We start from the raw sequence: 22094 nt of genomic DNA on the forward strand, positions 1-22094 counted from the left end.
TTTTGACGATAATGCGATTTGGGGCGTGGCGCAAACTGCACGCCAATATGCACTGCATGGCGTTTGTGGTGATCTAGTGGTATGAGGTAGATAGCAAAATTTGAAGCTCTGTAGGTGATTTGTGTAACATGATAGGCCCTGTAGCCAACTCTTCTATAATCAGAAAGACACCTGAATATTAATTCATTTTCTATTTTGATGGAGAGAATTTAACGATTACAGCTAGGCCCTATTACAATTTCTCCTCTTCAATGACAAACTTCAAAATATGCATTTAAAATTAGCGCAAATAATTCTTGGCATTGACGATGTTAATACCCATTTCTATATTTGTTGTCACACTGAGACACACTTTATTCAAAATTCAAAAGCAATCAAAGTGTAGTAACGTATAAAGGAATAGAAATATCATCGACATAGGCCTAGCACTTTGCAGTAGTATTTGGTTCCTAATGTTTTTTACATTGATATCGCTGCTTTCACATTGATTTTACCTTATTTTAACACTAATTGACAAAGTGTGATTCACTGTGGCCACAGTGAGAATACGAGGGTGATAACATAAATGAAACAAGTTTGTAGTGACTAATGAGGCAGTGAAAACACGACGTGTTCACCCTGCTTTTTAACTTATTTCAGCTGATTACCCACTGTAGATCATTGTCTGTGTAACACACTTACACACACAAAACATCAGATTGAAAATAGGCCGAGCTCAGAGTGGGGAGACGTAATCATACTGAAAACACAGTTCTTCTGATCGATTTTGTTGCTTTCACAATGCTTTGCATTGATTTCACACTTTGTGACATAGTGTTTTCAGCATTAAAAGAAATTGGAAAGTGGTCATAATTAGGACAATACAAGATTTGATATGATGTGTTCACACCGCTTTTTCACTTATTTAAAGCTTATTTAGCTGACACCCACTGTAGATCATTGTATCCACACTGTTTAACACACTTATATACACACATCAGATTGAAAAGAGGTCGAGCTCAGAGTGGGAAGATGTAATCATATTGAAAAACACACTTCTTCTCATCGGTTTTGTTGCTTTCACAATGCATTGCATTGATTTCACACTTTGTGACACAGTGTGTTCACCGTTAAAGGAAATTAGGAAACGTTCATATTAGGACAATATAACCTTAGCTACGATGTGTTCACATTGTTATCACAATGATTCCGTTATGGCGATGCCTTCATACTGTTTTAACACGGTATGACAATGTGGCACACTGTGTGGCCGTATGAAGAACTATAGTGGGATGACGGGGAAAAACTAGAATATGTTTATAGTATCCACACTATGTAAGACATGTATGACTTGTATGAATTTGCCAAATAATAGTGGGGCATTTTATACACGTTGTGTTAACATTTTATGTTCATATTAGTTCAATGCATGATACTCCTCTGTATGGAAAAAGAAGATTCGCCTTTTTGTACGTGGGTAAAAATGGCGATTTTTAGCTTACCGTTCACTATTAGAGACATTATTCTATAACAATTCTAAACATGCGCTTAATAAATCACTGCGATGCTCTTAAAGATGAAGTTGAGTTCTGGTCATGCGATTGCATTGTGAAAGAAACGGTGTGAAATCGACCAGAAAAGGTGATCATCTAGCATATAAGAATGTGTGTGTATTGCAAGGTTCTGGAATCATCAAAATGATAAGAAATTTGGCCAAGTCCTGGTAAAGTTACAAACACTGTACACAGAAAGATGTATATGGGACTACACGAACACGTGGCGTAAAAATCTACCCCCGAGTTTTACGATGTTACATGACATATTTAGAATATAAAGGCATTTGAAGAGCCATGCTTTTCAGGGAACATGTCTTATCTGATGTTCTTCCACACTTGCATAATAAGAATGATAACGCTCACAAATTATTTTTCACCTCTTCCCAGAACTCAACCTTCTCTTTAAATGGTGTTGCCGATACGGTGTCATTTCTACCCTATTAAATGACAGATGACGCATTGTGCTATATCAGTTATCCTCAAGTGTTTTAAAGATATATTTAGTTCATATCTACCATATTTTTCTGCAAGATTTATAACCTATTTTACGTACAAGCAATTTTAAAGACGTATGGGAATATATTGTTGAACAAATTAAAAGAATGAAAAGTTGAAATATCAGGACCAGATGCAACAGGTAAATTATAATTTAAAGTTTCCACTTAAACTGATATAGGTCAACCAAGAATGCAAATGGTCAATAAGTTACTGATAGTTGCATTTATCAATGTAATGGTGCCAATGACATCTTGTCAGGGTTGGTAGGTCAAAAATTAAGTGTTCCAAAAATTACGTATAATCAGAAAGTAATTAAAAATTTGACGCTTTCCGAAGGTAATTGTATGACGTTATTGTCTTCTTCTTTTAACATTTCATATTTTGCTCATGCAAAGCTTTATATACAAATTCAGTCATTCTTTTCTTTTCCCGTCATTGTTCACAGAAAATATATCAATAGCATGAGATGCCTTTAACCATAGACCTGCTTTTAACCCGGTCTGGAAAACCCGAACTTTCACGAAGATCTATATTTCTGTCATTTTGGGGCTCTGAAATGAGCATATCGCGTGAATATTTACACATGATTAAGTAATTATTGAAGTCCCAAAGAGCGCGATGACACATGCTGAACTTGGCAAGTCTAACTCCAGCACCCAGTTGTTCTTACCACCCCAGTCGATTGAGGTCAAAGTTCGTCGTGACATTGACCTTCCGATCCAGGCTACCGTGGTCCCCCACCGTCTCTGCTTCCTTTGTGGGTGATTTAAAGCTTCGATCGTCTATTTTGATTACTGAAGATCATTATCATTCCGTAGCTGGTTAAATTTGCGATCATTTACATGTCTAAAAAATATTCGATGATTCATTTGGTTCATTACTAATCATGTTTATGGAATGTCTTCTCCTTTTGGTCTGCTGCCCACTCTTGCAAATTAGTCATGTCAAAAATGCGACCATCATATTTCTATTGTACTATTACCGCAATGTTACCATGGCTATTGATGTAATGTTGATACGACTCTCTCTTTATTCGAGTCTCAATCTATTTACGTATTTTCTAGAACCAAAGAAATTAAATGATAGCTCCTATCTTACTAGTAACAATTAGGAAAATTATTTAAAAAGTTAGATTAATCGTTTAGATTATAGGATGTATTTTAAATTTGTTGATTGATTTTCAAACCACCTAAAAAGAAGGGAGAAAAAAAGCTAAATCTTTATTCATGTCAGAGCTCTAATCCGTTTATTCTTGTATTTGTAAAAACTGATTGATACATATAGATAGAAATGAATATGATGTCACAAAATGTAGAATAGCTTTAAAATGGTAACGCCGATTTTCGACACATTTCCGAGACCCTTGGGCCTATTTTAAGTCGGATGATTGGTGATGTATTGTTATCACAGGTGGGACTTCGCACGGGACTCTACTTCCGCTTTTAAAATGGAAATTGAACCATGTGCGCATGCGCTTGTCGAGAGTTAAACAAAAAAGGAATCGTAACAGTTTTAATGAGATAAGATTATGTGCTTTATTAACATATTCATACATAACGCGGTTCGAAACTTAATTCAGGTAAAGAAAACATTTCTTTCTATCCAAACATCGATAATATTACAATATTGACATTGTTCTGCCAACATTAATTTTAATGCATAAGAGAAGGAACCGTGGAGGCGTGAGATCTAGTAGAAAGTTTACCAAGCATCTAAGTAAAATTCTGTGGGTCTTTACAGTTAAATTTGATATTTAGAACAATTATAAGACAAGAAAAGGATGAAGAAACTCAAAGAAGAGAGAAAATATATAGAGAGAGAAGGGAGAGGTGTAAACGGTCAGTTCAACCTAATTTTCCCCGGGATGTAATAATAGTGACATATGTCTATCAAGCAGTACTTGGTTGTTTAGAGCAACAAAATTAAACTTTCACCTATTCTAAACACGGTCGCAAAAACTTTCGAAATAAGCAGCCTGAAAAATCATGTTCGGATCGTCATTATTACGAAATGTATTATTGTAAAGGTTTGCGTCTTTAATTAGGTAACGTATAATGCTACGGAAACTTCCTTCGGTTGATATCCCGGAAGGCTCTATGACTGTTTTCCTAGTTCATCTTTTCTCTCATTAACCTCTTAATTTGCATTAACACCATTCATTAATAATGTGTAATATTTAGAACTAAGGCCCCCCCCCCCAAAAAAAAAACATGTTTAGCGTCCTGTTTTTTCGAAAAATAGGAAAGAGGAGGCCCTTTTTTTTAAAGATCCATTTTAGCAGTGTTTTTCATGTTTTTTTTCTTAAAAAAAAAATAATTCCAAAACAAATTTAAAAAAAAAGGAAGCGGGTGGGGACGCTAAACATGTATATTTTTTTACATGGCCTAACCATGCACCAGAACAAGATTCATTCCCACAACTTCTGCTATGTTTCAGCCGATGTTTAGCGGTGATGAATTGACCAATTAAGCCCCCTGCTCTGGGCTGTTTCACGTGGTTGCCCAAACAGCTTTGGGCAAGAACTTCCGATCTTTGTGACTGAGAGCATGTTGACAATAATCAAATCAGATTTCATCAATCATCACTATTACATAATGATCTTCCGTTTATATATATATACACAGTGCATCTCCATGTGTATGGACGTTGGAAACGGCTATTTTCATGAGAAAGTTCAGTCATGTAAACAACAAATCTTGTAAAGTTACTAATGAGTTCGGACTATTTCAAACCGTGCATTGTATCTGCTCACTATCGACAAATATGCTACAAAGAAACGAAAGCTGCAAAATTAAAAGTTTTAGGGTTCAACACCTACATTAGTGAACGTTTAAAGTGAACCGGTAACATTGTTGAAGGTTGATGGAAAAATGGCCTAATTTTTGTATGAAATTCTCAAACCAAAAAGATATTTATGGTTTTCTTTGAAGGTATCAATGTGTAACTTTCTCTAACAGTAATTTCGCCCAACCAATTTTTAAAATTATCCCAACCGTTTTCCATTCTTTTAACACTTAAAAGTTTGGAATGGTACATGTATAGGCCTATATAGAGCCAATTCATTGCTTTGTAACGAGTTATATTCACCTAAAAAAAAAAATATATATAATAATATAGTCGGGGGAATAGGAATCGATCAGATCAGTTTTTCCCATTGTTATGATTAATAATGGTCTGTATTCACTCAAAATTTCAGATAATCTTCTTCATTCCCCCTTTTTTGCTATTCATAGTATACGCTCTTTCTTTGTATATTTTATTAAAGCAAAACATGAGAATCACATATTTACAAGAATTTCAGATTATTTTTAATACATCTAGCATTGAAGTCACTATATACCTTAGCACTCGTTTCCCCTCTCATTTGAACAATATTACCAGATACCTTTAAAGACACACGATGTAGTGCAAATCTTGAGGTTAAATAGTGCATCCTAGTAAGTATGGCAAAATCCAAGATGCGAATTTGCTCCTTGAAAGTAAAGGTGACTGTGTGGTGAAAAATTATGAGTACATAATGCCGAAACCTTATAAGGCAATGTGCTCTATTAGCTCTACAGTAACAAACACTTTCGCTCGAATTGATAAAGTATGAGAGTTTTTATAGCTCTGAAAGTAAGTCAAACTATTGCATTTTCGTACACGTACAGCAAATTTACAAGACCTATTTGATATCGAATAACTTTAAATTCTGTTTTCTAAGAAATCGGAAGTTAGGCTGACCTTATCTAAAGTTGTCAAGTAATAAACTGCATCTAACATGATTAGTTAAATCAAGTAAATCCAACATAATGTTTAGATTCATGCTTTGCTTGACTATTACAGACAAACTTTTAACATTTGATTTATGTTTCACCAAGGGTATGTTTTAAACGTAACATGTATCACATAGTAAACAGTTTGGAATGGATACTTTAATTTTTAGCAGACTATTATCTCGGGACAGAAGGCGTCAAAAGGAAAGTATGGCAAATGTTTGGCTTTATTTAGGATAATAAAACATCCAAATTATTTAATGGAAACCCTCGCAAATAAAATACCTAATATCCGATGCCTGTAAATCTCCATTGACCATGGGGTTGTATTAAAGCCTTTTATTGGAAGAACAAAAATAAGTGTTCGAGTTAAAGTAGGTCATTATAAAACGACCTTCTGGCAGCATGTAAACACATTATGTTAAAGCTTTTTACGAGGTAGTTGACACGGTTAACATGACTGTCACGATTGATACATACCTTGCATGTGTTACGGAGGTCACGCTATCAATAGTTCGGCCATTTTTCATGGCGTCATATAATGTTTAATCATGCTTTGAAATGTATGATGTCTGAACACAGCGGACGTTGTCCATACCGATTGCATTTGTGCTAAATAGAGTTGACTTGGAGAAACACCCCTGCCACCAGGCACATGCCATCATTCAAGCATCAAGCAAGTGATTCCATAGCTCACTGTTGGTCCATTCTACCTCTGTCTGGTATAAAAGAGGCTAATATACATTGAATGCACTTTCACTCAGCATGCTCAGACTTGGATCGAGTGTATGAGAATGAAAGGAATTGATTACATTAAATGATTTAATAATTTCAATGAAATAATGATAATTAATAAGGTAGTTTATACCAGTCAATGTCACTAAACATGTACCTTATACATGTTTGCCTCAAACAGTCAGTGGTCCATATATCTTGAGCATTGTATGACGGCCATTCCCTAAATTTCTGGATGAGTGCACAGGATAGTAGGTTTAAAACAAGTTTTACAGTAGAAAGCACGAAGTGAATTTTCATTTTACTTTCAATGCACGAAAATGGTCGCATAGCAAACATCTTGCAGTGGACGAGATGTCGTCAAAATATTTGGAACTTACATGCTCATCTTCCCCCATCTAACCCCATTTCAGAATCTGCCCCCGCTTGGAAGTTAATGGTATCAATAGATTCAGTGCAAATAACACACCCACACACGTACATACACACCCTCACATGCACACACTCACACGCTTTTTCACGCGCGCGCGCGCACCCTTACATTACTCACACACCGAGAAAGGCGATTGCTAGGTCTTCGAAAATAACTTTGTTTTTCTATGAAATTGCTCTTATATTAGATTTCTGACTTTAGATTATGAATACAAATAACAAATCAAATTTTGATGCTGACTAATTTAAAAAAAAAATCAAACACATCAGAGAAAGCTGTGAAATTGCTCTTATATTAGATTTCTGACTCTAGATTATGAATACAAATACCAAATCAAATTCCGGAGCTGACTTATTTAAACAAAATCAAACTACATCAGAGAAAGCTATTCTGAACACTTTTTACCCTTTCTTCTTGTTCATCTGGGTAATGGTGTTAATGCATTTGTACACACATTTCCTTATTCCATTGTGTTTTTAAATTCCCCTCTATAAATAATGTCTTTCTCTACTGCTACGGTTTTTCATCTACAATGTCTATGTTATCAGGAACCTATAAACAAGCACTGCTTTTCAATAGGTTCCTCACATTCTACTTAGTCTATCATTGTGATTTGAGTATAATTGAAACGTGCTCATTTTATAAGACTAGTTGTCTTTATTTTTTGTTAAATGTGAGGGCCTCCGGTCCTGAAAAGCGCTATATAAGAACGAGCTATTATTATTATTATTAATAAACAAATGTGGAACAAATAAACTTGAAACTTGAAATCTTATTTTTAATAAATTTATAGACCTAAAGCATGGCTGTTCAAATAATAGTTTGTTTCTTTCTTATCCAAAAATATAAAATCAAAGCGAAAATTCGATTTCAAAATAAAATACTTACTTCTGACAACTCAATGGATTACTTTGTCTTGTTTGTTTCTTGTACATGACCATGAAATATCACTTAGTAGAACTTGGTATCTAAATTGGGATCACAATTGGTTTTCTCCTCATCAAATTGAGATGGTTTCTTTATTTTAATGGAGCCATCACATTACGATACATCAGATGGTGCGAGAGATAGACAAAAGTTATTCCAAGTATATTAGCTCAATCATCAACCCTCCTGCCCCCTAGCAAGAGGGTCGGTGTTATGGGGTTCCCCAAGGATCCACCCGTATCTCGTGCTGAAACGACCGAAACTCGAGGGTTTAGCGCGCCCGGCCGTGCGGCCACACCGTATTATGAAAACCCGATGAGAGAGATGCGATCCAATCTTCATCTCATATGGATTTTTATGTACGTGTGTTTTCTGGGGTTTAGCTGCTAGCTGGGCACGGAAAGCTCCTTCTGCAAAAAAGCGATCATATTAAATCGTATTATGTATGTATGTGCTGTTTTATTATTATTATTGTAAAGGGAATCACTGAGGGTTTGTTTTGCAAGCCATTGACTTTTTAATGCGATTTCCCAGGTTCAATGTTATTATATATTGTATAGGCCTAAGTATTAGTATTTTATGAATTCAATAAATTGTATTAAATAGGCCTATTGTATTATCATTGATATATCGTCTGAAGAAAACTCTAAATAGTCTAACGGACAGTAGTATGGCGAAGCCATCGCCCAGAAATAGAGAAATTAGAGAGAGAAAGAGAGGGAGAGAGAGAGAGAGAGAGAGAGAGGAGAAGAAAAAGTGTGTTACCTACCGAATAAGATGGTGAATTTCCACTATCCCACTTTTCTATTCTCTTTACGTATGTTATAGTTGTAAATAACCATGAAATATGAAAAAGACAAATTGCTGACAAGATGAATTGAGGGATGATAATCTGTTTCCTTTTTAAATATTTAACTAATACTGGTTTTTCTGGTTTTTCTAATACTGGTTTTTATTTAACTAATAGCTGGTTTTCCATTTTATGATTAAATGCATAGTAGGCGGTTTTTTGTCGACCCTTTTCTCTCTAAAAACTTTGCTATATAAGGTCAGGTTTATCAACGATCTCCGAACCCTGCTAAAATGGGAATGTAAGGTTTGCATTAAATTATTACTTCTACTACTACTACTACTACTACTACTACTACTACTACTACTACTACTATTACTACTACTACTACTACTACTACTACTACTACTACTACTACTACTACTACCATTACTACTACTACTACTACTACTACTTCTACTATACTACTACTACTTTTACTACTATTACTACTACTTCTACTCTACTACTACTACTTCTACTACTACTACTTCTACTACTACTACTTCTACTACTACTACTTCTACTACTACTACTACTACTACTACTACTACTACTACTACTATTACTTCCACCACCACTACTTCTACCACCATTATTTCTACTACTTCTACTTCTACTACTTCTACTACTGCTACTTCTACTACTACTACGTACGATAATAACGATGGCAATAATATTGATAATAATACTATACTAATAATACAATATAATAAACTATGAAAAAAATATGATAAAATACAATATGGTATAATATAACATAGGCCCTATCATAATGCAAAATAATTATATCATATAATAATAATTTTGGATATTTTGATAGCGCACATACTTATCCACCACGCAATGTGCTTAAGGTGGTCCAATTCTACTTCGGCTCTGCTAGGGTACAGTTTTCGGTGCTCATAATTATTCAAAGAATTACTGGTATCCATTTAACACCTGGGTGGAGATAGTAGATTAATGTCTTGCTAAAGGACATTAGTCCCGCGGCGGGACTAGAATCGCAAACCATGTGATCCACAGTCCGACGAGATATCCACTAGAGTGACTAGACCACAACACATCTACATGATGTTTATTTAATGATCTGCGACGTCCATCCTCGGCACGAATGCTCGTTTTCTGAGCACCTTTACCCTTTTGAACGGGCACAATTTCACCCAATCTTTGCAAGTGAGCGAAGCGAGTTAATAGCAAAAAAATTATCAACATTGAAAATGTAAATCTCTGCCCGAATGTGAGGTGACAGTTGCTCGCTTATTAGTAGAAAATTGCCATACCGTTGGTAATTTCAAATTCTCGTAGAGGGGGAGGGGGGGGGGGGGGGTGGCGGGAAAGAGGCCGACAGTGATATCTCTTAGAAAGTCATTTATTTCGCACATTATGAGGTAGGTCTAGGTTCTAGCGTTCAATCTTTACAAAAAATGCAATGTTTCTTAAAGTCATATAAAATGTATCCACAGTCAATGACATTTAATGAATTGATGAAGAGCTATCGCTACGCAAGATGGTTGACCTTAAGACATTATGTACTCTATCAGTGCATATGACATCCAAATGGAATTGTCATTCGTGTAATCTATGACAGACTAATTGATTTCAAGACGGCTATACTTCATCTTCCATCCACCTCAAGTAAAGGGCCTCTTCTCCGCTTCTTCAACAATCAGGGATCGTTACAAAGTGATGGAAGGGGCATAGTCCAGGCTGTTCTCGACTCTATATGAAGTTAACACCAAGATTAATGATGCTGGCGGGGGTTTTACCAAAATGAATTAATCAGAACTCGGCAGCTGCAAGCCATACAACTAGCTGTCATATCTCACCCCTACAGCTTTGGGTGTAATGACCTTCGCTATGTCACTTGACAGCAATCAACATGCACAATGTCTACATTGTACTTGTACCCATGCACAACAACTCAATTTATGAACTTTTCATTTTTATTCATTCCCATAATTATACCATTTATTATGTTTGCCTGATCTTGCAACAATGTACGCAGACCTGGCCGTCGATGGAGTATTACTATGGGGGGGGGGGGGGGGCGGTGGGATAATATTTGCTAATAAGTCATCCGAAAATCTGATCAAGCTAAAAGAATTTCGAAGGGTTCTCAGACCGTTTCAATTCGCCAGCGAGACTAAATTAAATTGTTGTGAAGGAATTCAAAACAATAACATAAGAACACAGTAAAAAATGATGGAGTGGCCGAATTTAATAACTTTTCTCACGCATGTACGTATGTAAAGAATAATGACCGATCATTACTATCTCTGTATCAGTATAGTAACTATTGGAGATCAGAAAAGGAGAATAAAGGAGAGGATGTTATAAGTAGAGCTAAGCGAGGCAACTGCCGAGGTAAATGTCCCATTGGTAAGTAAACAAGATTGGCGATTATTTCCGATTCTAGGCCGTTCGTTTGGACCTGTCACTCAACCAACAAATCAATGGGGTTTCTCAGGGAGCCAATGCTCAGAGGAAGTCGAAATGGCAGGAACAAAATTATATCGTTTTATAGAGCCATGAAATCATTTTCATAAAGACGACTGAGATGGGGGTGAGGGGGGGGGGGGGGTGGCGAAAGTAGGGGAAGAGTGAGAGAGTTATGAGCTCGGGTCGACATTGTCAAATTTGGAATAGGGCCATTTTAGCGCGATATGATTTATGTCTGCGACTGGTGCCTGCCGAGCGTGCAGACCATGAAATAAATGGCAAACACGTTTAGTTGTCTCATATAAACATGATTTATTCCTACTTTAGACGACCACTTCAATTACCATGGAGAACTTGGTTTCTTCGGGTTATGACCTCGGAAGTAATTTCCGACATATTTGAGTTGATACGCGAATGAAGAAAAAAAAAAGGTTGGTTGTCGAACGATGAAGGATGTGGCGAATAGCTGCCAGGCCGATTTCGTCCTCATACCCCCATAATCCATGTCAGCAAATATACTGGACGTTATATCATTAAACAATTATGAACATTATCCTCTTTCACCCATGTACAGACATTCCGCTAAATTACATGGATATATAAATGTTCGTTTTCACACATGATATATTCTCTAGAGTAATATACCGAGTAACAAACATGACAGCGGGAACAGCATGAAATTGGTGCTCAAGGTATTTTGATTTGTTGTTGACGTCGGAGGTTTGAAATTCTCATAAATAACAAATCACAAACAAAAACTCTTGCGAAAACAGATCTTATTACTCTCATCGATACTTTCATTTTTACCGGATGTTATTTTACGGTGATACCATCTCACTCGGTAAGATTTTTATCGTGCATGAAACAATAAAAAAAGCTTTAAAAATATACCGTTTTCCTTTTTTTTTAAACTTCAGGTATAGAAAGTAAACTTTTGAGATTGCCCCAGTTGATATCAAACGATTCTAATTATTCACTGTCATGATCTGTGGATTGGAAACATTAATATTTCACGGCATCATAACAGGTACAGACAAAATATAATGCAAAAATGCCTTCCAAAATAGTTTTTCATAAAAATTAAAATAAATCGCAATGAAAAATGGAGAATCATTTTAAAGTGGAAGTCTTCATCATTTATCAAATAATCTATCTTTTTTTTCCGAAATGGAATATTTTTCAAGAAATGAAATAAAACAAATGTTACTTTGAAATAATACTAAACATAATGCGGAGTTACTAATATGCATGCTGTAGCAATTAAACCTAGTATTCTATTCTGACCAATCTTCACTCGTGGGGTCCTCCTATATTAAACCTTCAGATAAATTGGTGTAGAACTTTAATGCCATTATCTTAATTAGTTGGAGTAAATTATCCTGCGCATGTTCTACTCACTCCACTCTCTGACCTTCATTCACCAATCTCATTATAACATGACCCCTTGTATAGTTTGGTTAGCTGACAGTCTATTATTGGTTCAATTTACCTCATGCTTTTGGTTTTAATAAATATGTTATCTTCTTTAAGTGTATAAATGGGGGCGTCGAGGGTGTGATGTTGAGAAAAAAAAAGTTGCCGACAAGTTTTGTGAACTATTTCCATTAATAAATCTGATCCTCTCCAGCCCCCAGGTTTCTAGAGCTGCTGACACGAGCTATGAAAATGTATACTGGTAACAACGACAATATCGATAAGGAACAAAAAAAATTTTTTTTGTGGATGATATAAAGATTGTCACCCCTCCTAGAGATGCCCCTACATGAGCTAAATATTCTAGACGTAATCAGAGTGCCTATGGAAGTACGGATATTTAGAAGTGAGGATATTTTAGGGGAAAAAGAAAAGAACATTGGCATTCTAAAATTCTGAATTCAAAGTCTAGTTATAAATAGTCGTTGATATACATTCTTAAAGAATATGATCATCAAATACCACGCAGGATACGGCACGGGGGAGTTGTAGAATCTTAGGGAACTGTGCCATAATCCAATTTAGTCAGGTTTTTTTTAAACTTCCAAAATATAATTGATCCTTTATTTGTCTCTACTGCCCATCTTTTCCTCATCAATTTATTGAGGTTTGCTTATTATATTTCTTTTTAACGAGTTCTGTCGATGGGAGGATACGAGAGACTTGGGGACAGATTCAGCAAAGTGGATAGGTAAGAAGTGAAATGTTTTCACGAGGCGTATTAGTGTTCGACTTTTGATAGTTAGTGGGAGGGTGTTTTTTATTGTTAAAAGAGGCTCTCTGGCTCGCAGCCCTCTGCCTTCTGGTGCATTTAATGATACTGACATAGAATGAAATGTAATGAGTAAAATGTTATTGAAAGTGGGGCATTTATCATGATCCATCATCCTTTGAGGTTGTTGGTGTGTAACTGCCACTCACTCGCTGCTGACAAGCGGGTTTGTCCGTCACACGGCTTGCTCCGTTAATTAGTGCCGACATCTCCCCGTGCAAACGACCCGAGACGTGGCCATTTATCACCTGCCTATCAGTATATCAGCCTTGAATGCTCCCGTTATCGCGATCGGGTGAAACATATAGCGATGGCGTAGCCCCTTGTCTGAGGGTTGGGAGGGGGCTGAAACCCCCCGACGGGTTCATCTTATCACCTGCCTGTCAGTAAATTAGCCTTGGTTGTCACAGTTATCACCCCTATCGCGTTTGGAGTGAAACTTATAGCGATGGCGTAGCCCCGTGTCTGCAGGTTGGGAAGGGGCTGGCCCACAGAAGCGTTTTATTTTATCACCCGCCTGTCAGTAAATTAGCCTTGATTGTCGCAGTTACCACCCCGACCGCATTAGGGGTGAAACTTATAGCGATGGCGTATTAGCCCCTTGTTTGAAGTTAAGGAGGGGGTTGACACCCCAAGCTTCCATGTTATCACCTGTCTATCATATTAACCTCGAATGTTTGATTTTTCTTTTTAAAAGTACTTTTGATGACCAAATGCCCACCATCTTCGCTCGAAGGGTACCCCTTTCTCTGATATAAAGTATAAGCCCAAATATTACATCAAGTTCTGAACAGTATGAGAAAAGAACCATGCAAATTCTGACTTCATTCTCATTTTTCATTTCTGCATAAACTTAAATTGTATCCAAGATTTCTTAATAAGTGAAATTCTCACATTCCATCTTATTCATTTCATTAATTTAAAGATAAATAATACATGCACCAATAAAGTTTCAAAATTGACCTTAAGATTTCATATGATCAAAATATCACCTACAAATTTGCTGGGTACGAAATTGTTTATGTCATCTCAACCTGTTGCTAGTTTAATCCCTTACTTCCCAAAATCTTGAACGAAAGTTTAGAAGAAAGAGTATTTTTAAAATTCATATTTAATATTGATATGCAATGTCTTTGGTCCTTTGTGACTCGAATGGCTTTCTTCTCCCACTTCCTTAGTCATTATCAACCTCATTTGATGACGCACTTGTTTGTTGTTTTTCAGCTGAAATGACAGGTTTCTGCGGTAAATTAGTTCCGTTGCCATAGCAACATGACCAACTAAAAGCAGCCTAGTGGTTAACAAAAACTTGGAAATCATAGGCAGAAGAACAATAACACGAATGAAATATTTAATGAATTTGTTAAAAACAAAAATGATATAAAATGAAATCAGAGTCACAAATGGCAGTTTTGATGTACGACAAAAAGAACCCTCGCCTGTCTATCAAAAGCTAGTAAGATAATGTGTTTATATGGGGTTTTCTTCGTCACTTCTAAGGCCTTCTCTTTGTCAAAGTTAAGTAAGCTCCCCTCCTACTTTAATCTGCTCCGGATAACAATCAGGTTCTCTGGTTCTAACTAGCCGTGTTATCAATCTGCCGTGGGGCTATCAGTAAACCCCAGCTAATTTCAAGTCACAAGGCCGCGCAAAACAAATTAATTATATCATATTAACGGATACTGTAGAGTGTCACGTGTAACTCGATACCGACAATTAAATCCAAGTTGTCAAGCCCAAGGCTATGCCCATGGTGTCTCACCTTAGCTCACCTGGCTCTCCGGCCTGGTCTCATACTGGGCCGCCCCTCCACGCCCCCTTCTCTATCAAACAAACTCTCCATTGTACCTGCGGGACTACCATCAGACAAGCCGCCTGAGTTGGAGCTATTTCATACGTCAGGAAAATCTTTTGTATACAGATTTTTATGAGCATCCGTTAAATTATGAATTGATTATGACTTGGGGTTTTGTCGGCGGGGTGACGATTTGTTGGTTCGTGAAATATCTCGGAACGCAGCGGCTGAAATTCAATGTGTCATTGCGACACCAGCGTGCCGCAGGGTGTGAACCAATGTATGTATTTATCTCAGGGTGTTGTTCACCTCCGAGTCTGGCTGGCTGGCCCCGCCTAGGACGAGTAATCGACGCGTCCTGGAAGAAGCCGTCGGTGATTGGCCAGAGCAAGCTGGAAAAAGTAGTGCTTAATTGTATTTTGGACCAATGGGGATGGCGATTGGCCAATTAGCATGACAAACGACAGTGGTGACAGGTAAGCAGACAAGTAGTGGCACGCGGTGAGAACCTCAGGGGGCTAAACCTTCTGATTATCTCGTTAGATGCCTCTCTTATGACTGGCCCAACTATTTCCACACTTCCATACATATTTGATTCGGGAAAATCTTACCCATATGACGACCATATTTCAATTTCTGCGTGACTGGCTCAGTTGTTAGCGTTCCTGCCAGCTACTTATTGATACAGCAACCACTTCCCTCGATGGACTACCTCAGCGTACCAAACTGGCAGAACCATTACTAGAAACTCAGACTTCACTTTGGATACAGACAAGTCAACAAACTTGCTAAGAGAGAGCTACATCGTCGAAATACTTCCAACCAAATCGAAACCAAAAGAAGTGCGGCTTACTCAAGATGACTTCAACCATGAATGATCTCTACACCCCGCTACAGCGGTTGTCGACCGCCCCTCTCCGGCAGCCTCGGAGCCAGACAACCAGACCTTACACATCGTTCTACATCAAAGACATACTGGGATCACAGATCAGTACCAATGATAACAACACCGAGAGTTCATCCCCGACTCATTTTAGGAGGAGGGAGTCCTGGTCGGGCCCGCCATCGGTACCACGCCCGAGGCTAGGGCATCAGAGATCGACTGAGGAGGTGAAAACAGTCAAACAGACCAGGGAGAATGGAGATTCGCCCCTCAGTGCTCTTGAAGAGCTTGCTAACAAGACGTTCACGGGCCCGGATACCAGTATACTACGAGCCGCTGAAGGTAAGAAAGTGTTTTCAATTATTTTAAACAATACAGTTTGAATGAAGGGTAAGAATACTGTATATGATGTACATACATGTTTATGTCATAACCAAAGCTGCCATATGATAGCACAGTACGAAAACAAATCAATATTCTGAAACTGGAAAGACAAAGTAATTTGTCAAGTTTCAAAACACTTTCAGGCCTTAAAAATAATTATTAATCCATACAGAAAACAGTTATTGTTTCGAAACAAATCGGTATATTTTCATGAGAAACCGTATTTCTATTAACTGACGGTATTTAATCTTTTCAATTATTACAATAGTTTTTATCTTATAATAATAATAATAAATTTAACTTATATAGCGCGAAAAGCACTCTGTCGAGTGCACAAAACACTTAAAAAAAGAAAGAAAGTAAAAGCAAACAGGACCATATTACAACGCTTCAGTATCACAGTCACTTCAGTATCCTCATGTAACTGTACCCAGCTTTAAAAACAATCTGTTACAGATCATTTTCCACATTTTTTAATAGGAAATAAATATAGCTTATTACAAATACTAAAACTTACATGTATAATGGGAAAAACAGAAATATATTACGATATACTTTGTTCACATTGTTTTCCATGCTATCATGACTATTCTCAGTCAATTTAGAGCCATCACAATTTGATGAAACCAATGCAGTCTATTTCCCTGCTTATCTTTTTGATTTTAGTTAAATAGTGTAAAATATACTATATAAATCATTCTTAATTAAATACACTTACAACTTTGTCTCTTATAGTCATACTCGTGCAATTCACGACAGAACAATGGCTTAGCAATATATCTAAATATTATATATACATGAATGTAAAAACAAAGAACATAAAATATGACCCGTTATTAATATTTATATATATATATAAACTAAAATGAAATACAACTAAACTAAACCGTGAGAGCGTTGAGTCCTAGATATTTTAAAACGAATCTAAAAGTATCGTTTATGATATTTTCTTTCTCATTCAAGAGAGATATATTGGTATAAAACTAGTTCTTCGTGGCATCCAAATAAATACACAATATAAAACTCATTTTAATATCCTTCATATAATCAAATTGATGTCTTAAGGATAACCCTCAATAATTGATATTGTAAAATTTATTTAACCTTTAATTTATTTCGCAAATATCAAACAAATTTGGATAGAAAAACAAGATTTGTTGTTGTTGTAATTCTACATCCCTTTTAATCCGATTGAAATATTCAAAGTAAAAACTATACCATGTATAACCCCCTATATGGCTTCTTTAATTTGCAAAAACTTAAACAAAGCATGACCTCATTGTTATATCTTTAAAAAAGCTCGAAAGTAGTATGGGGTGCTCCTCTCATCCTCCGTAGGACTTACTAATCCCATATGGTATAACTATCGAAAAAATTGTTTTGTTTAGCGTAATTTTATAATATTGTAAAGCATGCGCTTTTAAACTTAACAAGATTATAAGAGGAGTGGAGTTGCCCGCGTCTCGTCCTTCGTACGACCCCGAGCTCTCGGCTCGGAGAATCGCTTCTGCAACCGCGTGTAATTAATAGAGCTACGCAGGAAATTGCCCTAATGTTCCGCGTGTAAATACTACAAGCAAGGCGCTAAGTTGGGTTTGTCCATGGGGAGATGTAGTACAAATGAGATAATTTGGAACAATTATAGGATTGTCTTGTCCCTGGCAGAGAAAAAAAAGCGTGAGTCTGAGTAACAAAAGTTCATGCTATCGGCCAAACATGTAACTAGGGAAATAGATTCACAGGTTGACCAGAGACCTGGAAACTTCAACATAAATTAGTGTTGATTTTCGGGGTAAAAGAGTTTGTGTTATTAACAAAATTGATATACCAAACGCTTTACAAATCTTGTCACAAAGATTTAAAATGGAGAATACGTTACCAGGATTACAAGAATGTTTATATTACGGACAGGGTGAAATATAAACAAATGAATATATTGATATTCAGCTTTTAGACACGCATAGTTCTTTTTCGGCCCTTTTAAAAATAATAATTACAATAGATGATTGAAATTACAACTGAAAATATTACATAAAGATGGCTGACTCATATCATATGAGTTCGTGCAATTGCATTTAAAAACAACTATTGATTAAGACAAGGCTTTCAATTAAAATGATGAATTACAAGGTACAAGATCATATCACAATTTTTCTCCTTAAGCCCTTTATTAATAAAGCTTTCAACTTATTGTTTGTATTTCAATATTTTAATGCATCTCTTTAGATGATAGTGTATTTGTTTCTTAAAATGAGGAGGTTTGCCTGGTGTAGTCTGTGACATTGTTATTTGAATATTGATTTGATTTGAATATGATTCTATGTTTTCGTTCATCGGATCACCATGCAAAAACATATTTCTTTAAAGATCATTCAATGAAATATGAATTTCAGATGTATGGAAAACATTTATGAGGACTTTCCTTATATTGGTTAGTATGGCCAAAATAATTATACGGCATAATCATTGATATTTCATTAGCGAACTCGGTGAGTGGTGCTTGAATTTAATATTAGACCAAAGATATTTATTTCAACTGTTTAACAGTATAGTTTGTTTTTTCTGTAATGTATATATATATATAAATATTGTATTTATATAAGACTATCATATGACACGGAAAGAAAGTTTAAGATTGTTTCTCCTCGTACTTTATATCAATGTTTATCATACTTTTCTTGTTTTACATTTCCAGCAGCTACGACAACGAACAAGCGGGAAGCTATCTCACTTATGAACCGCCAGCAGCCGCGTAAGAAGAGGAAATCCCGCACCGCCTTCTCCAACCACCAAATCTTCGAACTGGAACGTCGATTCCTCTACCAAAAATACCTTACCCCTGCCGATCGCGATGAACTCTCCTCGACACTCGGTCTCACCAACGCCCAGGTCATCACGTGGTTTCAGAACAGGAGGGCGAAGCTCAAACGCGACATCGATGAGCTGAAAAACGATGTCCGCGCGACGTCAACCAGCCCTACCCCTACCCACAAAGACGATAAGGGTTACCTGACCACCGAGTCCCCGATGTACGAAGATGGCGAGTTTTACACTGAAGACTCGTCGTCGGAGCTGATGTCGCCGATCGACTCGCGGCAGATTGGAGGAGGTTGCGATGGAAACGATGGCGGGGACGAACACGATAAGATGAGCGTTCATTACGTTGATTCGGACAACGAGGAAGACACGAGCATGTCGATCTCCAAATTGTCTCCTTCTCCCGCCGACATCGATCTGGATGACCGGGACGTCGATCATGATAAGAACAGAGGACAAAGAACGGATTAATAGGAGAACGAGACACTCGGTGCCTAATGTACTAAAGCCAAATTAAGACACATTTATCTTTGCTATATACGTCCTTTGAAAATGATATAATCGGCAGGTACGATTTATAATCAATTGCAGACAAGGCAATTATACATTGATTGGACAGCGTCTGGCTGTCATAAACAAGTTCTTATTTCACTGATGTACAGCATGGCCTAGCTGCTATACAATGATAAAAGTATACCCCTTCACGATGCAAAGATTCCGCAGGAACAACTGTCTGCCTTTCGAAGGATCATCTTCATTAGTTTTTTTTGTCTACTCGTGTTTCTAATAGAACAGGCATCTTGCTGGGTTGTCTGACTGTTAGGGCTCAGCTGCCCTACCCCAAGCCAGCCACCCCCGGTACGATGGGTTCCGGCAGGAGTGGGTACATTTCGGAAGTGGAATTTTCAGACTGACATATGTCTTGGGGCACACCGTTTGCTCTCTCAGATATTTATAAGGATTTTTAAAAACTTTGTTCAAAGATCTACCTACTCATGTGTCTGGGATGTCACATATTTTTGGCATGAGGTGATTTTCTGAGTCATACTCCTGTAATTATGTTCCTGGTATGAATAAGGCATGCCTTTCAGTACAAATATCCTAAAGATTATTTTCCCTTATATCATTGTACATTAACTCAAAGTGCCATATCAAAATATTGTTTAAAAGTAATATTGTTATAATTAAAGTGCCCACAATGATTGGTTATTGTGTAACGTAATGATAAAACAATCAATATCTTACCAAAGAGAGATAATGCTCTGACCTATTTTAAAGGAAATAGCTACACATATTTTGACAAATTATGATAAATCATATGAACGTTGTATCTAGCATTAAACAAGCTTCATCCATTACAGTATCTCTCGTCGATGGGAATTTAACTTTAAAAATTTCTTACAAAAACAATTTTGTGTTCAAAATCAATGAACAAATCATGGTTACACATTTTGTAGATAGTATAACTTTATATTTGTTATGCATGAAATCCTATTCCGGGTATTACCGTCCAACCGATCAACGCATTTAATGATTATAAAAACACCAATGGCATGCGATTTAGTAGAATACTCCGATCAGATGAAGTGTCTGCTTAAACATTTTATAACAAAATCAGGATAGCACTTCATATCAGTTTTCATGCTTCAAAAAGTTTTTTTTAATTTTTTTTTATCTTCTATTGCATTGGTGTTTCGATACGCCTAATCAATTTACTCTATCTTTGGTAAAGTTTTTACGACATTATCCGGCTTACTCCTTGGGATTAGATATTGAGAGCAGTTTAATTCCCCCAAAAATATTCTCATCCATTGTCTATTTGTTGAGGTATAAAAGGAATACAATTGACAAAACACATGCAAATTCATAGCGCTGTATTATTTTTGATACGATTAATTTGGCATTGAAGTTATTGCACACCTTTAATAATTTTGTTGACACCTTGATCTGAAAGATCACCATGAAAGTATTGATAAACTGCTAACAGCAATGTATGATGTACTTTTACACTTAGACAGAAGATTGTAAAGAAGACAACATAAATGTATAAATTGTAATTATATTTATCAGATTACTTTGAAAGAAATCAATCGTGCTTCCTATTTGATGTTGAAAATAAATATCTTTGTAAAAATCACATACTTTTTTCATTTGTATATATTTGCAAGGAGATCGAATAAGGAAGAGGGAGACAATGTTTGACGGGAGATCAAGATTGAGAGAGAGAGAGAGAGAAAGAGGGAGAGGGCAGAGTAAGACAAACAGAGAATGATAGGGATAGAGAGGGGTGTCAGACTGGAAGAGAGAGATAGTGAGAGGGGGGGGGGGGGAGACAGAGAGGGAAAGAGAGGGAGAGGGGAGAGAGAGAGAGAGGATAAGTACAGGGAGGGGGAGACCGGAGAGGGGGCGGAGTAAGACAAACAGAGAATGTGAGAGAGAGTGAGAGAGTCAGACAGACAGAGAGACAGACAGAGAGAGGGAGAGAGAGAGCGAGCAATTGTGTATGGGCCTGTAAGACGTGTGAAATGAGGATAATCATATGTACACATAATCTCTCAGTGGGGATACACTGGCAACTGTGGATATCCCCAGTTGATAACTTTCTTATTTTTTGCTAATTTCGGTAAAAGTGACCAAAGAGGATTCAACTACCCATTGCCTGCTAGAGTCTCAAGACATCCACATTTTCATAGTAAGACGCCAACTGGGGATATATATCTTTAACCAGATAGTTAAAGATATATATCCCCAGTTGGCAGGTTTTACCTGTATGTGTGGGCGAGCACGAGCGTGGTGCGTAGAGGGAAATAAAATAA

At 36.8% G+C, this 22094-nt stretch overlaps 1 protein-coding gene across 1 annotated transcript; it reads left to right on the forward strand.

Moving 5' to 3' along the window:
• The first annotated feature begins 15306 nt into the window (after positions 1-15306).
• Positions 15307-21415, forward strand: LOC587009 (transcription factor LBX1). The gene is made up of 2 exons (XM_011676188.2): positions 15307-16419; positions 19160-21415. Exons 1-2 carry the CDS (start codon positions 16053-16055, stop codon positions 19747-19749), a joined length of 957 nt encoding a protein of 318 aa, XP_011674490.1. The 5' UTR covers positions 15307-16052; the 3' UTR covers positions 19750-21415.
• The last annotated feature ends 679 nt before the right edge of the window (positions 21416-22094 follow it).

The sequence above is a fragment of the Strongylocentrotus purpuratus genome, unplaced genomic scaffold (genome assembly GCF_000002235.5).
Source record: "Strongylocentrotus purpuratus isolate Spur 01 unplaced genomic scaffold, Spur_5.0 spur5_scaffold_15, whole genome shotgun sequence".
In the NCBI taxonomy this organism is placed as follows: domain Eukaryota; kingdom Metazoa; phylum Echinodermata; class Echinoidea; order Camarodonta; family Strongylocentrotidae; genus Strongylocentrotus; species Strongylocentrotus purpuratus.